The 15,264-nt window shown below is 41.0% G+C and overlaps 1 protein-coding gene and 1 non-coding gene across 3 annotated transcripts in view; one reads left to right on the top strand and one right to left on the bottom strand.

Moving 5' to 3' along the window:
* Positions 1-5,101: 5,101 nt before the first annotated feature.
* The window catches only part of sema3h (sema domain, immunoglobulin domain (Ig), short basic domain, secreted, (semaphorin) 3H), a 52,111-nt gene continuing 41,948 nt past the window's right edge, over positions 5,102-15,264 (top strand). The window contains exons 1-3 of one of the 2 annotated variants that reach the window (XM_026153945.1): positions 5,102-5,276; positions 6,469-6,516; positions 8,146-8,296. In XM_026153945.1, the coding sequence (XP_026009730.1) occupies positions 8,188-8,296 (109 nt within the window). In that variant the 5' untranslated portion in view covers positions 5,102-5,276; positions 6,469-6,516; positions 8,146-8,187. Of the gene's footprint in view, positions 5,277-6,468; positions 6,517-7,842; positions 8,297-15,264 lie in introns of those variants that run through there. The other variant, XM_026153946.1, reaches the window with a different exon arrangement.
* trnar-ccu (transfer RNA arginine (anticodon CCU)) lies at positions 11,627-11,699 on the bottom strand. Its single transcript has one exon. It is a non-coding gene; the product is annotated as a tRNA-Arg (tRNA).

Below are 15,264 nucleotides of genomic sequence, written 5' to 3' on the forward strand. Positions count from 1 at the left end.
CTGCATTTTAGCCAGTAAGTTTGGGGTGCTTGTAGAAAACTGATGGAAGTAGACTTTGACCCACCATGAAAAACTATCTAGAATGCGTCTGATTGGCCACATCTTCATTTTTCAGCACAAGAATAATCTCAAACATACTGCCAATGCAGTAAAACACCCAGTGGAGCACAATCAGTCATGGATTGGCCTCCTCAGAGCCCAGATCTCAACATGATTGAAGCAGTGTGGGATCATCTTGACAGAACAGAACAAAAGGCAGCCAACATCCAAAGAAGAGCTTTGAATGTCCTGCACTATTTAAAAGAAATAAAAGAAAGCTTGACTAAGAGTTCAGGCTGTGTTCAAAAATAAAGGTGATTTTGATATTGGAGTTGTGCAAACTCTATTTTTGCCTTATATACTGTATTTACGTGTATTTACATGCACATTTCCATAAATCTCTGCACCCGTTTCCCATTTCCAAAACATAAGAAAATGAGAGGTACTTTAAGATTTTTGCTCAGTAATATTAAATGATATAGAAAATATGCCTCTAGTATACAGGTAGGAGGTCGTCTCCAACAGTAAACTACAAAAGCCACAGTGGGCGGATGTGAGAGGAACCACGTCAACTTAAGCCTGCCAGACTGCAAAGGACCGACCTCCGTGACTGCGGACCTTCTTGTAGGAGAGGGCCTCATCCAGAAACAATAAGCTGTGTTGTACTCTATTCTTATTTTACCGACTCTGCCCTCGTGATCTCATCTGTTTCCTGTTTGTCACTAAACGGGCACAGCCTCAGTCTCAGTAAAGTTTGTAATAACCGTATTAAAATGCTGTTACACTTGCAAAGTGGCAAACACAACACAGGCACACAAGAAGCAACATTGTTAGAACCACTGTAGTTTGTTGTAGTCACAGCTACACCAGCTATGACTATACAGACAGACACTTAAGACATATTAAGGGTATTCCCGACTTAATAAAAAGCACCTCCTCAACTGTGAGATCTCTGCTGGCTAGGCAAGGAAATGGACTGGGGCTCTCTAGAGACGCATTCAGAGCGAAACCCACGAAGTCGAAGAGGAAGGAAGGAAGTTCGTCACTGCCTACTCCACCCAAAACTGGTGGCATGTAAGACATAAGACGCGCTGTCTCTAGCGCAACACTTGTAGAGGAATGAGCTGAAGGGGAGGGTACCGATGCTGCTTTCTTTCTTTTGCTGTGTGGCTCCTTCCCCTCCCGTCTTTCTTTCTTTCTTTCTTTCAGTCAGTCAGTCTTTCCCTCTCTCCCCCTCCTTCCCTTCCCTTCCCTTTCGCCTAACAGCCGGGGAAGACTAGCGAGCAAAGAGGCTCAACTGCCGGCTTTATATACCGCTCTATTTTTAGCCACTCACGGGCCCGACTATTTTTAACCAATATGAGCTCATTGCCTGGTCCGCCTGTCCAATAAGATAAGAGGAAGATGAAGGGAGTCGTCCAATAGGTGCTAGGAAAAAAGAGAAGGGGCGGGTTACACAAGAGTCTGTTATCTGCAGTGAAACGGTCGGCTTGTGAGGGAGGCAGCAAGGAAAAAGGAAAGACCTCTCACTTTGCTGCATTTCCAAAGGATCTTTTTGAAGTTCATCATTATTCAGACTCGCTGTTCTACAGCCCAAAGCGGATCTGCATGGAGGCAACGATTTTTTTGTCTAATTATGCACCTAAAATTGTCTTTGATTTCTTAGAAGCGATAACGATACAATACATAGTTTTAAATTGTTTTAAAAATATTTTGTTGATCCCATTTATATAGAGGAGATTTTCGAAGAGAAGTGTGTGAAAATCCAATTAACCTGCCTAAACCTCTTGTACCTTCCTTGCAGAAGTTTTCACATTATGTTTTAAATTAGCATTAGCTAGCAATTGTTATTTTAAATATGTTAAAAAAAATAGTTAGTGATAATCTTTCAGTAAAAGCTAACCCCAAACCAAGCTATAGCCCCTGGCTTGAATTTGTAGGCCATAACATTTTGTTCGCGATCCATCCATCCTACAATAGACGGCCTTCCCAGGATGGGATGCCGTCTATTGTAGGCTGAACACAGAGAACCATTCACACTGACACTTAAGGCAAATTTATATTCTCCAATTAACTAAACCCCACGAATGCCTTTAAATGTTGCACTGAAGCTGAAGTACCCTGAGATAACCTGCATAGACAAAGGGAAACTCCACAGAGGATTCAAACCCAGGACCTCCTCGCTGTGAGTCAACAGTGCTGACCAGTGTACCCCCCTCTTCCATCCAGATCCACTGAACACGATCAGCCAAGGGTAATTTAAGATGATTCTCATTATAAAACTGAAAAAACAAACAAAACAAAAAACATCTCGTCAACTTCCTGACAGGAAAAGATCTCATTTCATGTGAGCATCACTGCAATTTAACTCTGGCCCAAGATACATGACTACAGCAGTGTTGACGTCAGAAATGTCTGGCCCCTCAGTCTGGAACCGTTTTTACTCACAACAGAAACATTAAATTTTCACAACAATGTTGTCTCGGCAATGAATAAACATCTATGGATTAAACTACTGCAGTACTATTAGTTTGCTGTGTATGCTACTGCCTTCATTTTATATTTGCCCTTATAATTTGCCAGTGTCGAGTGGCCCTCTCTAATCACATGCATTAGATCATATTACTAGATTATAATTTGCAGATTCATTATTAGAATTAGCTACTATTTTGTTTATTAAACTTATTACTGTGATGTGAGCTAGTTTTAAGTAATTATATGATGCCAGGAAGCTTTATCTTTATCATAATAGATTTGACTTTTATCCATAGAATAATTAAAGGTTTTAAATAAATGGTGTTGACTATGTAATAACAATGTAAAATATTTGCGTGGCTAGGGTTGTGGTTATATACAAAATCTTTAAGGGGGCTGCTGCCACCCATGCCCACCTCTGGAAACATCTCTGTTTAAAACAACTTCATTCTTAAAAGAACATTTTCCCATTAATCAGCATTCATGAACAGTGTTGAGGTAACGAGGTTTTCTAAAAACCAATACTGGCTGAAACTGACTGAGTGGTTTCACATACATCATCCAAACAAGCCTGCAGTGAATCATAAAATGACGAGACTCGGAGTTGTGTCGTAAAAATACCTATTTCCTTATTCTTAATTAGCAGAGCCATCCATGCGGCAGCTGCTGCCCAGATTTGCCTGTCACACCCTTATATTTTCCCGATAGTCATCTTTCAATTAGACGATCTTCGGTAGTGGCTTTGGACTGGTGGGACTGGCTGCTCGGTCCTGTGTGTGTGTGTGTGTGTGTGTGTGTGTGGGAGAGAGAGAGACTGGTGTGTAGTTTTTGTTATGACTTTGGACGGAGGGTATGACAAGGATTTCCCCGTGATTGTGACTCATCGATACACCCACCTATTCTTCTTGTTTCCAAAAGTTTTATTTTTAACCGCTGGGTGTCCTGTCACCAGTGAGTGTCTGTTTCTCCGGTAGAACAAGAATTACGATTCACGACACAGTTAAAAAACAGAAGAAGAATAAAGCTGCCAGTTGGGTGTCTTAGCTGTTACTTCTTAAAAATGCTAATGTTTTGGATCTACTTTTAATTCACTAACAGCTGCCGCTCATCCCCCAACAAAGCGCGCTCACGACAGCCGCGCCCCCGCACAAAAGGTTCCAACACATCATGATGTGAGCGCGGAGGACGAGAACGGTCAAGTCCACTCCCTCCAAAACACTCTCCACCCTGCCATATACTCCATATCATCTGCTAAAGAATTTCTTTCCCGACCTCACCGTGGGATTAAAAATTTAAAAATATGGCTAATTTAAAACTGGCTAATTTAAAAATATATTTAGCCCAATTTAAAATAGCCAAAAACCAAATAACGGCAGTCGTAAATGAAAGTTGAACCATTCATGAGGATACAACCACAGTAATTACTTTTAGCTATGTACCCGTTCTATGTTTTATTCTAACATCTGAATAGTATATTAAAAACATAACACAAGGTAAGTTTACTCCACTCTGAGATGACTATTATCATATTCTTACATATTCGCTGTAACAGTTCAGGCCACACAATGTCAGACTGACCTCTAGCGGTACAAAGGCGTCATTACAACTGTGTCGCTCGGTGTTCTGGTGAAACGCCAGAGATTACGGTTAGTCCAGAGTCTCGCGGGATTACGAGATCACATTCAGGTAAACAGTAAGAAGAAACGTAAGGTGGCAGCATAGTCCTACCCCTCTGATGTAAGTGCACTATAACCACCGTACTGAATAGGTGGCACAGACAAGGTTACACTTTAGCACCCTGACTAAATTATGGCCAACTTTTCTTTCTTTCCAGATGTTTATAGTTTCGATTGAAATATGAAAGTCACACGAGCATGCTAAATCTTTTCTTATAGGACAAATATGGCACATAACCTGTATATAAAGGAGTTAAATAAACACTGCTGTCATTGAAAGTAATAATTAAGCAAACAGTAATATAAAATTTGAAGTGACCTAGCTTGAAATAATGGTTCAAGCTAATTATGACTTTATGACTCTAATTACTCCCAGCCCCATTATATCCCATAGTGTAGTAAATAAACATGGCTACAGTTTGTAACGTTTGACCTTTCAGAGCTCTGGTGTTGATTCTCAGTCTGTGATTATTTGCATCAAAAGGCCACTTAAATGAAGCTGATGCTCGTTTTGTTTTTACATCACTTACACTGGTTTGTGAACCATTACTGTCATTAACAATTACTGGTCATCAGGGTTCATGTTATGTCTGCCTTATAGGGGTCCATAAGCCAAACAGAAGAAAACGACGACAATGAGCTGCTCATTAACTGCTGCATTCTCACTCACTTCACGAAACACGGGGAATGTGCATGAGTCAATGGACGTGTCTGTGTGTGCCTGGTTTGCAGAGAATAGCTGCGGTGGGATCCAAGACCACTAACAATTGGTCTTAGCAGCCAGAGTTTGCATGCTAATTGACAAATGACGTAACGTGTCAAAGACAAATCGGAGGCTTTTTGTTCAGGCTGACTGGGAGGTCATTAGTTGCAATTAACAAGCAGACTGACTCTGGCAGGATCAGCAACGAGCTTCTAATTATCCTGCCTTAATGACCTGAGGGTTTAAAAGGTTCCGGTAAGAGATGGATGCAACATTAATATTTTTAAGCTTGTCATTTTACACATTTTCTCTTTAGGTATTAGAAATGTGAACATCAGAACCAGGAGAAGAACCTGCATCATCAGTAGCATGCTAAGTTCCTGGTGAGGATTTCTGTTTGGCCCATTACTGACAGGTGAAACTGTAGCTTTACCAGATTCTTGCGCAATTTCAACCAGCTGTTTACAAAATGCACATCGAAAGACAGCAAATGCTGACTCAGTAGAGACTTATATGTGTAAATGATTACTCCAGCATCCCATTTTTCCTCATTTTCAGTCGCAGTAGCGTTATTCTAAAATGTCACGTCTGACTTGACGTTTAACACTTTACCAACAGAAGCCGTAGAAACAGCTTCAAGGTGCAATAGGACAGGAAATATTAAAAGTTGTAGCATGAAATTCCATTTCCCCAACACTTAATCAAAGTAATCCACAGTAAAAACACATAATATCTGTGGGATTTTCCCCAAAAATTGGGCTGTATTTTTATTTACCTACAGTGTACAGTGAAAGTGAAAGAGGGAAACAATTCTGTTTTTTACCAGAAAGAAGAAACATGAAGTGATTTTAAGTAGTGAGTAACTTCCATGTATTTCAAAGGAACTCTATTTCCCTTTTTAACCTGTAAATATGCTTTATTTTTAGGGGTATGGCCATATTATGGAATAGCTTATACTTCCCTTCTTACATCAGGTGTACATCTACATTTTAGGGGTACAGATGACATAATGGAGAAGCTTAACCTCCCCATTTTACATTGTATGCACAACTGACTTTTTTAGTCACGTGGGCCGAAGTATGGAGTGGTTTTAACCTCCCCATCGTATATTGTATGCTTACATTACTTTTAGGGTCACTTATAACACTTAACCTTGCCTTTTGAGGATAAGGCTATAGCAACACTTGTAGTATTGAAAGAGTGTTAGTTACTCACTTACCAAAGGTGCATAGAGTAAATAAAGGTTTTTTGAATCCTTTCTAAAAAATTGTACTATCTGCTAAGTTTTTTTAAAGGTATGATTATAACCTAAATTAAAATAAAAGACCTTGTAATTTAATGCTAAATCTGGAGGGCAATATTATAAAGTGCTATGCAATTTTTTTTAACTATCAAAACACCAAAACACAAGTGATACAACACGTCCAAACATAAAACATCTGCATATCTATTGCATAGGATCTCTCTGTCCTGCGTTACCTGTTTGTCTAAAACACAAAACTAGCCCGGGCGGTTAGTGTGGGACATGATGACTGTGTAAAAGCAACACTACTATATGCACTGTTTTACTTGCAGGTGATCTCAGCATGGGTGAAAAAAGGACTGGCACTGCTATAATGAGAGGTAAGCAGTAGTACTGCTGGCTGTACTGTAACTGCAGAAATAATCATGCATTGTTTCTAAGTGATACAAAACAGCACATGAATATATCTGAGGTTCAGTTATGCTTATTTTCCTTGGCCACACCCCGAAAGAATCACTTAATTACCAAGAGATGCATTTGCAGTGACGTCTTGCCCAAGGTCACTTTAGTAGTGCATAGTGTCATCACAATGGGAGTCTCTATGGATAGAGAGAGTTTTTCTCCTTCACTAATTGAATAACTTAATTAATGACCGGGTTTGACCAGATTTGACCTCCACGAACTGTAAGCTTTATGAGGTTGTGTAAACACCAAGACAGAGGACATCTAATCACATAATTAAACCGCTGGGTCATATTTAAAGAAAAACCTGCACTAATTATGCAATAACAAACAAGCTCGGAGAATAAATCATTTACAAAGCAGAAATCCTCAGAGGGAGCATATACTTGTTCATTTGCACGTAACCTAAATTCATTATTTATCCAGGAGAATGAATAAATCGTCCCCGCTAGCCTGTGATTGAACTTGAGCTGGTGAAAAATTCAGCCCGGCGCAGCTGTACTCCAGTGAGTCGGTATCTAATGAAAATAACAGAGCAGGAGAGAAGGCACGGGCTCGGTAATGATTGCATTTGGGTTAGGAGTGGAAAAAGAGAAAATAATGAGGATAAGGAAAGAGACTGAGGGGTAGAGTTTGGTGTTTTGCGTGGGTTGTTTTGGAACTGATTGTAAGATCTCACTCATTTACTTTTAGTGCACCTCTTGGCTCGGTCCCTGATTGTGTTTCATGAGTTGGTCTCACCTGAACGCAGTCCTGAGGCTGGAACCTGCGGTTCATAGAAACGCTAAAACCCTTTTTCGCCTCTCATAAAACGTCGATTTATTCTTAATCGATTCTCAAAACCTATTTTCATTGAGTGGTTAACACAATAAACATGTGTCTATACCTGTTGCTTTAAAAAAAAGTTTCCATAATCTTTTATCAGCCACTTTTTCTTATTCTATTTATTTTTTGATAAGTATAAAGCCATCAGAAGAAAAGAAAAAGAGTGAGCGAGAGAGTAAGCGCAATAAGGAGAGGTCGGGAGAGAGACTAAGAGAATGGTGCATAAAGATGAAAGCTGATTTCCTCCGTCTCAGTTCCACTTTAACAAGGTTTTCCTGGAGCGGAGTGAATAGGCGAGCACGTCTGCATATGTGTGGCCACAAAGATCTCGGATTTTTCTTCTCCTTCCTGAGAGAGAGAGAGAGAGAGAGAGGGGGAGGGAGGGAGACAGCGAGCACATGTAGAGAGGAGCTGGGACGAGAGACAGAACAGTAGAGAGCTGTCAGGCTGCGAGGAGGCAGCAGAGAGACGACTCACTCATTTTCTTGGAGTACGTTTTGCCTCCATCTCTGACGCGTGCGTGCACAGATAGCATCGCGGACACAAAGATGGTAAAGTTTGAGTGTGAGTGCTACTTCTTACCTTCCTGTGAAAAACTGTGAATCATTTTAAGGATCTGGACTTAAGCCTGACACACTGTGACTGGGACTTCACAGTTTACTTTGGCCGGCAGGTTAGCCCTTTCTCTGAGTTCTACACTGAGTTAGTGTGTCTGTTGCCAGAATTCAGTACATTTGAAGCTGGACTTGGACTCCCCGTGTGCGATGAGGAGAAGGATGCAATTGCTGGTGGTGGTCCTGCTAGCCCACCTCGGTGCCTCCTTGACAGGAGCGTGGAGAGCATCTCAACCCAGACTGCAGTTCACACACCCTGGTAAGAAGCAGCACGTCCATTTCTGAGCATTTCTCTTTATGTTTCCTTTAGTGTTTCAAGTCTTGGTTCCCCACACGTACATGCAGGTGGCTGGAATCATGTACCGCTTCACATTTTTCCCCACTTTTCTTTCTTTGTCCTTCTATTAATGCCCACACACTGTTATGCAATTCATGTATAAATTATACAAAGCCTTTCTGTTCATGTACCTGTCTCCATCAGCCCTTTTCTTTCCTATATTGTCCTCCAACTCTCTAACCACCTGTATTTAATCAATCATCCTCCAGTAGTCAGGTTCAGAGTGTGACAGCCGTATCTTTAGCCCCACCTTGCTTCCTCCTTTCACTGTGAGGTCTGACACTTTAAGTGAAAAGTAGCGCTTTTGTCCTTTTGTCACTTTTGAATAATAACAGCATATTCTTGAAAGTTAAGAGTCTTTGTAAAACCACATGTCAGACGTGGCAAATGACATAAAAAAAAAAGTCCGGGAAAGAAAAGAAGAAACGAAAGAACCGATTTAAATGCAGCACTCATAAGAGTATTTCAGATAAGCTCTTATTGCACAAGAAAATAGAGTGCAAGTGTAACTGTAGAAGGCATGGCAGGTAAAGATGAACCAGCCAATCAAGTGGGATAGTGTGGAGGATGTTTGCTGCTGGCAGTTTGGGTAATTATTTTAGTGTTTGTCTCTGATTTCTCTTGGCTAAACTGGGACTTTGCCAGACAAAAAGTCATGCTGCTTCTTCTTCCCGTTGTATTTTGGTTTGAACAGCTTGAACAGCATTATGAGAAAACCTGTACATGCTGCTTCTTTGGCAAAAATACCCAATTACAGTGTTATCCTTATCAATCGAGAAGTTTTTCTAAAGCATAACGAAAGCATGGAGAATTCATGTGCAAAGCCTACTTTATCGACTCGAGATTAATTTCCTGTCAAGCTCAAATCTTTTGCCAGCGCCTTTGAAGCACTTCGTTAATGAAGTTTCAAACTCGAAAGACCTTCTCCATGACAGCACCTCAAACCTCCCGTCACCCCACCTCGCCCCCTCTTCCAGGATTTGGAAATGTGTCCTTGTCTGTTAGTTTCAGTTATGGCTAACAAAGAAATAATTATCTCATGGCAGAAATCCCAGATTCAGATCATCAGTGAATTAATTATTTCTTGGCCCCGGGCCGATCTGTCCGCTGTAGTGAGGTCCACGCAGTGGTGGAAGGACACACATAACAGAACCTCCTTTTAAAAAAGGGAAAGGACAGCTGTAGCCACTTGAAGTTTCAGCTGTTTGTCGGTGGAGAACTGCATTGTGCTTCTGTGTGCGTTACACATTTTTTCCTCTTTCTCCATGCACTTGTATCACTGTGCAGCATGTCGCATGAACTATGCTGTTACAGGCTGATGCGTTGGTGAACCGGAGTTGATTTTGACTACTACAAGGTGGTGCTGTTCTGCATCAGCTGCTCCAGTTTTACTGTTTACTTTACCCTCGTGGATGCAGCAGTTGGGTGGGGTCTGCCTCGCTGAAGAAACAAGGGGACTCTAGGATGATGTGTGCGTAACAAACACTGTAGCTATAGATGCTCTTGTCACCACTGAATAGGGCAGGACTAAATGCTTTGACCCGTTTTGGGGTTTTGCTGTTTGAGGATAACAAACGTGACGGTCAAAAGTTTTGTGAAAGCAAAATCCTGTAATTAAAACAGGATTTGGATTTCAGCGTTTGCCCTCGCGGCTCTGGCGAATCCCTTTCAAATGAAAAGGATTTTTGAGGCCTTTAGTTACAGCGAGGTAAACTCAACTCCCTTTAATCATGTTTACCGGAGCCACCGTTGATTACGACACCAGCTGATTACACATCCTTGCATAAGCCGAAAGATGCTGTAGAATCCGTACTTTAAATCTGGAGTCGACCAATTGTGACCTAGAAAGTAAAGAGAGAGGGAGAAGGGGAATCCTTTTGGATTCTCCCAGGGGGGAGTTTGGCTCTAATGGAATCTGGAGTAGCTTTGATTGAGTGATTGTGATACAATAGGTGCCTGCATGTCCTTGAATATATATGGCTGCATATTCTTGGACAGGAATATGGAGTGTGTGAGTGTTGGCGTGTTGGTGCATGTGTTTAAAGGCTTCTGCATATGTACCTAAATAGAGCAGCTTCATTTCCAGGATCTCTGCCCATTTTACTTTTTGTTGTGTATTATGTTGAGACGAATCCTCGCATCCTTGAACAGCAGCGGTGTAGGTGTGCGTGTGCGTGTGCGTATGTATATATGTGTCTGTATGTGTGTTTCCTATCTACAGCGGTCAATATGCTCGTCTCTGGAAAGAGAACAAAAAGAAAAGTATGATGTGTTTACTGTGGTGCCCACCATCATGCTGTTGTACACATTTGTTTTTGTTTGTGTGTGCGCGTGCACGCTCTTCCTGCCTCTCTGTGGGAGCTCTATACTGTGGTCATTTCCCTTCTCATCACCACAGAGGTTTTCCTCAGACACAAGGAGGAGATTTTTTTTTTTTTTCATGGAATTGCTGTAATTACTCGAAATATTTTTTGGCCGCTTAGAGACACTGTACATTTAGCTTTTCCTTTTCCTTTGGTATGCACAGCAGATGATTAACTAAAAGAGAAAAAACAGTACAGGCTGACATTTAAGTGAAGTATTTCACCCTATCACTGGAGAAAATTGGCTACTACAAAGAGCTTTGAAGCAGAAACCAAAAGCATCCCTCAGACTCAAGTGAGTGGTACAGCAGCAGTAAATTGATGATGAAGTAATAGAAGGAAAATAGACAACTGAGGGAAAAGGTACAGGAGACAAAAAAAAAACAAAAACAAAAAAATTGTATCCACTGAGTTGGTGCCTCAGTAGCAGCACTGCTGATGAGACAGTTCAGAATGTGAAAGGGCGTACAACATTGGGACCATGGGACAAAAGCAGTGATGTAATGAAACAACAATGCTAACGCTCACTAGCCTTATTGACCCCTGGATCATTGAACTAGCATGCTTGCTCTGCTGTCAGTCATGCCTGCTGTTCACAATCCCGAGTCTGTGTCTAGAATAATGACTGGATAAGTTGATGGGTGTTTTCTTAGATTTCAAGAAAAAGCTGTGTTGGTTCATTCAGCAAATGCCCCAAAAAGTCACTGTAATAATTTTACAGCAGCAAGAAAAGATGTTAGTTATTATAAAGTTGGCCAAGGCAGTGTAGGAGGAGATTGTGGTGGATAGAGCATGTGAGATAATTATTTCCAACTGACAGCGAATGTTACTTTGTTCTTTTAACTACAACCACAAGCCTTGTCTGAGCTACTTTAAAAAACACCACGTTCACCCCAGATGGGACTCGAACCCACAATCCCTGGCTTAGGAGGCCAGTGCCTTATCCGTTAGGCCACTGGGGCTCTGGCTGGGTATATATGTGGAGACAGTTTGTGTTATCAACTTTGCTATGAACCACAACAGATGTGACTTGAATTCTCAGTCACTGGGTTTGGAGGCATGTAGTATCCTGCAGTATCTCTGAAAACTGCAGTGATATATATATATATATATATATATATATATATATATATATATATATATGACAAAGGTCCTTTTACCTTTTACTGAGAAATATAACTGACCAAACAGCTTTGTGTGTGTCTCAGAATTAAAAAAACAAACAAAACAGCTTTAAATACTTAAATACACGCTTGATTACCTCCTAACCCCCACCTATCTCTTAATGGCTAAATGATCCCAGTTATTCACTCGCCAATACACACACAGACACACTTATGTATAATGAGTCCATTATCCCGGCCATTCAGTCAGTGATAGTGCGCATTTCTTGAGGGAAAATGGCAGTTATAGATACGATCTGTGTCCCCCGCACACATGCAGACGTACACATTTGCTTGGGAATGTGTTATGTGAAACCTGTTTGGTGGATTGCTGCATGAAGACCCTATAAAATAATTACTCTGGATGCAGCATGTGAGACTTCACGCACACAGTAACGCTGTATACCCGAACGCAGCTACACAAATGTGTATGTGTACAAAAACACAATCATTACAAGTTCCTAAAGAAGAATGCAGTCCCTTACAGCTGCATCAGCACCAACCACCCTTCCAACTCTGAAACTAAAGGAAGCATCACGATGATGTGGCGAGGATGAGAATATCATCCTCACCACATTACCACAGCAAAACTTCATAAAAGCCTCAGAGGAGCTGCGGCTGGCTTATCTAAGTGAATTCGAACCTATTAACTCACACAGAGGCTGAGTCATGTTTTATTCATGTGGCATTCACTTCATCAATTGGTTTGCCATAGACATTTAATAGCAGTCAGTCTCTGTAGTGAATTGGAATGAAGTCAGAGTTTGCTTGGCGTGAATGGAGACACTGGCTTTGATGGCTCACCTTTAAACTGCTGATTCCTTGTGATGGGGCGTAATCCGGGCATTTTACTCATCCTGCAGTTTCTCTCTGGACAAATGCCCACATTGTAATGTGAACGTAATGAGTCGTTTTAAATTGCATGCTATTAAAATGCAAATTGCGTGGTTATTATACACAGTAGATTCGTTCATCAACGTCCAGATGCATGTTTGCTCATGCGCTTGTCCGCGGGACTCAATCTGGGTTTTCTAAAAGAGAAAATGTTGCTACAGAAAAAGCTATAGTTAAGATAAATCCTTAAATAGTTTCATTTTTATCTCTGTGATATTTAAGGATGGTTAAAGCCCTGGCATTGCCCATCCACGAGCTGACTGGTTTTGATAACGCAGAAGGACATTTATTATGCAGCTGTGTTGTCTGTGAGACACACAAACCAGCAGCTGTCAGCATATGTGGCCACTGCTTGCCTTAAATGAGTAGAGAGAGATTGTAGAAAGAAAATGCAGGCTGTTCCAAAAAGATAGGACGGTTTATTGGTTTTAAACTTGATGTTCTCACCTCACAGATCACAGATATTTGGAATCCCAGATTTTAGTGCTATTCAGGCTCATTAGCTTAATCTGTAGCTTAATGGATTACCATTAAGTATAAATATATCTTAGCGTGTTTTCCAGCCGAGAGAAGCAGATAAACAGTTAGCACTCGACCTCGGCTTACTTTTATTTCACTGCTGTGTTGAGATTCCAGGTTAGGAACAGTAATCTGTTTTGTTCCTTGTTCGCTTGACTGGCGTGCAAAAGTTCGTCTCCTCTCTCCAGCCTCACCTTTCTCTTTTCCGCGTGTCCCAATAAAGCACAAAAGCCTTCAGAGGGATATTAAAATCAAGAAATATTTCATTATTCATTTATTCTTTCAGATCTGTTTCTATCTAGGCCAGTGCTTTCCAGGCTCTGGGCTGAGGATGTTGCTGAGACTTGGATTTCACTGGGATGGGTATCTGGCACAGAATCCGGATAGTCTCTGTTATTAATTTTAATGGTACCAGGCCCCAATGGTGGCGCAGTTGTTGCCTGTCACTGCTGAAGTCAAACGGCAGCTGTTTGCTCATCCCACGCTTCATAAAAGACTCAACTAAGACTGCCTTTTCTCTGGAAGAAGACCTTAATTTACTAGCTGCTTGCAGACTAATTTGAAAAGTATAGCTGCTACCGAGGCTTTTGAAAAGACTTCACCCTCCTCTGCTGTTTAAAATGATTCCTCCAGAATATTTGGAAGACCTACACTAAACTTTAAGTACTTGCTAAGACTTAAAAAAAAACCCTGATTAAGGGACTCTGAGGTGGAGGGGTTTCTCCTGTTTCTGGACAGAGACGGTGAATAGAGTCTAATTACACCCTTGCTTTGGCAACAGCAACCCATGACAACAGTGGACATGCTGTAAATTTACCCTCCGGAGGTTTCTGGTGTTAATATGTGAGCGCTATCTTTAGCCAGTCATTAAATAAAAATCCACAAGCTTCATATTTCTTCAATTTCCCTCAAGTATTAATTTGCTCCAATCTGACCTGCTGTCAATAAGCTAGAGCTGAGTTTCCAACCATTCCTCTGTGGTTCTTTCTGTGTGTCAGCAAGTCTTTTCAAGCAGTGTGAGACTGAAATTTTACTCCCATTATTCAGGTGTTGTTTAGGGAGTTTAACTTTGTTCTACTGTGTACTGAAAGCCAGACGGGGAAACTCAGTAAAGACGCAAACAACAAAAGAAGCTCAATATTTTTTAATGAGCTGACGCTTCAGAGTCATGAATGGAGGGGGAAAAGTTTTATTGGGCTGTTTTCTGTGATTTTGGTCTTCATCTTTGTCCAGATGTATATTTCTCACAGCTTTCCTTCACGTTAGCAGTATTTCTGTGGTATTGTGGGATTTTAATCCACAAAACACACTTGAGGTCTTCATCAGCTGCAAGCCAGAAACAGATGGGATCAATAGTGCTAAGATCTACTCTGACCGTTAGTTTACCTCATTAGGTGTAGTTTAGGCCAAGCTGGAGATGGAGGATGTGAGTGTAAATGTAGAGGATACAGAGGTATATTAACAGGAATTGGCTGGAAATGTATATTTGTGTTTAAACTAAAGTTTTCTCTCTTAAAATCCATCTGTAATCGAGACTATAGTCTATGATTATGTCAGGATTTTACTTTCTGTTCTATGCCCATTTTCATGAACAGTCATTTTAAATTATTTTTCACCTTTTGAACGAAAGCATAGGACATCTAGAATCAGTCGACCACGCTTCCTCAGTCAGTTGTTCTTAGACTGACTGTGAAGGACTTCTAAGGTCGAGGCTCACTGAGAGTATTTTAAAAATGTTTGTGACTACAGCCGATCTTTAACCTCTCATGTTACCGATCTGACGTTCCCATGTCTCTGCAAAAGAAGCAGAAACCACAAGAATAAGATTCTCTCTGTTTTAGCAGCAGTGGAAAGATCAGACATGTGCCACAAAAGGTTGGAAGTCAGACTTCCTTTTCCTGTTAAGAAGCAAGAGGATGCAGAGTAACAGATAATGCGTTTGATCATCTGG

The sequence above is a fragment of the Astatotilapia calliptera genome, chromosome 20, assembly GCF_900246225.1.
Source record: "Astatotilapia calliptera chromosome 20, fAstCal1.2, whole genome shotgun sequence".
NCBI classification, from domain to species: Eukaryota; Metazoa; Chordata; class Actinopteri; order Cichliformes; family Cichlidae; genus Astatotilapia; species Astatotilapia calliptera.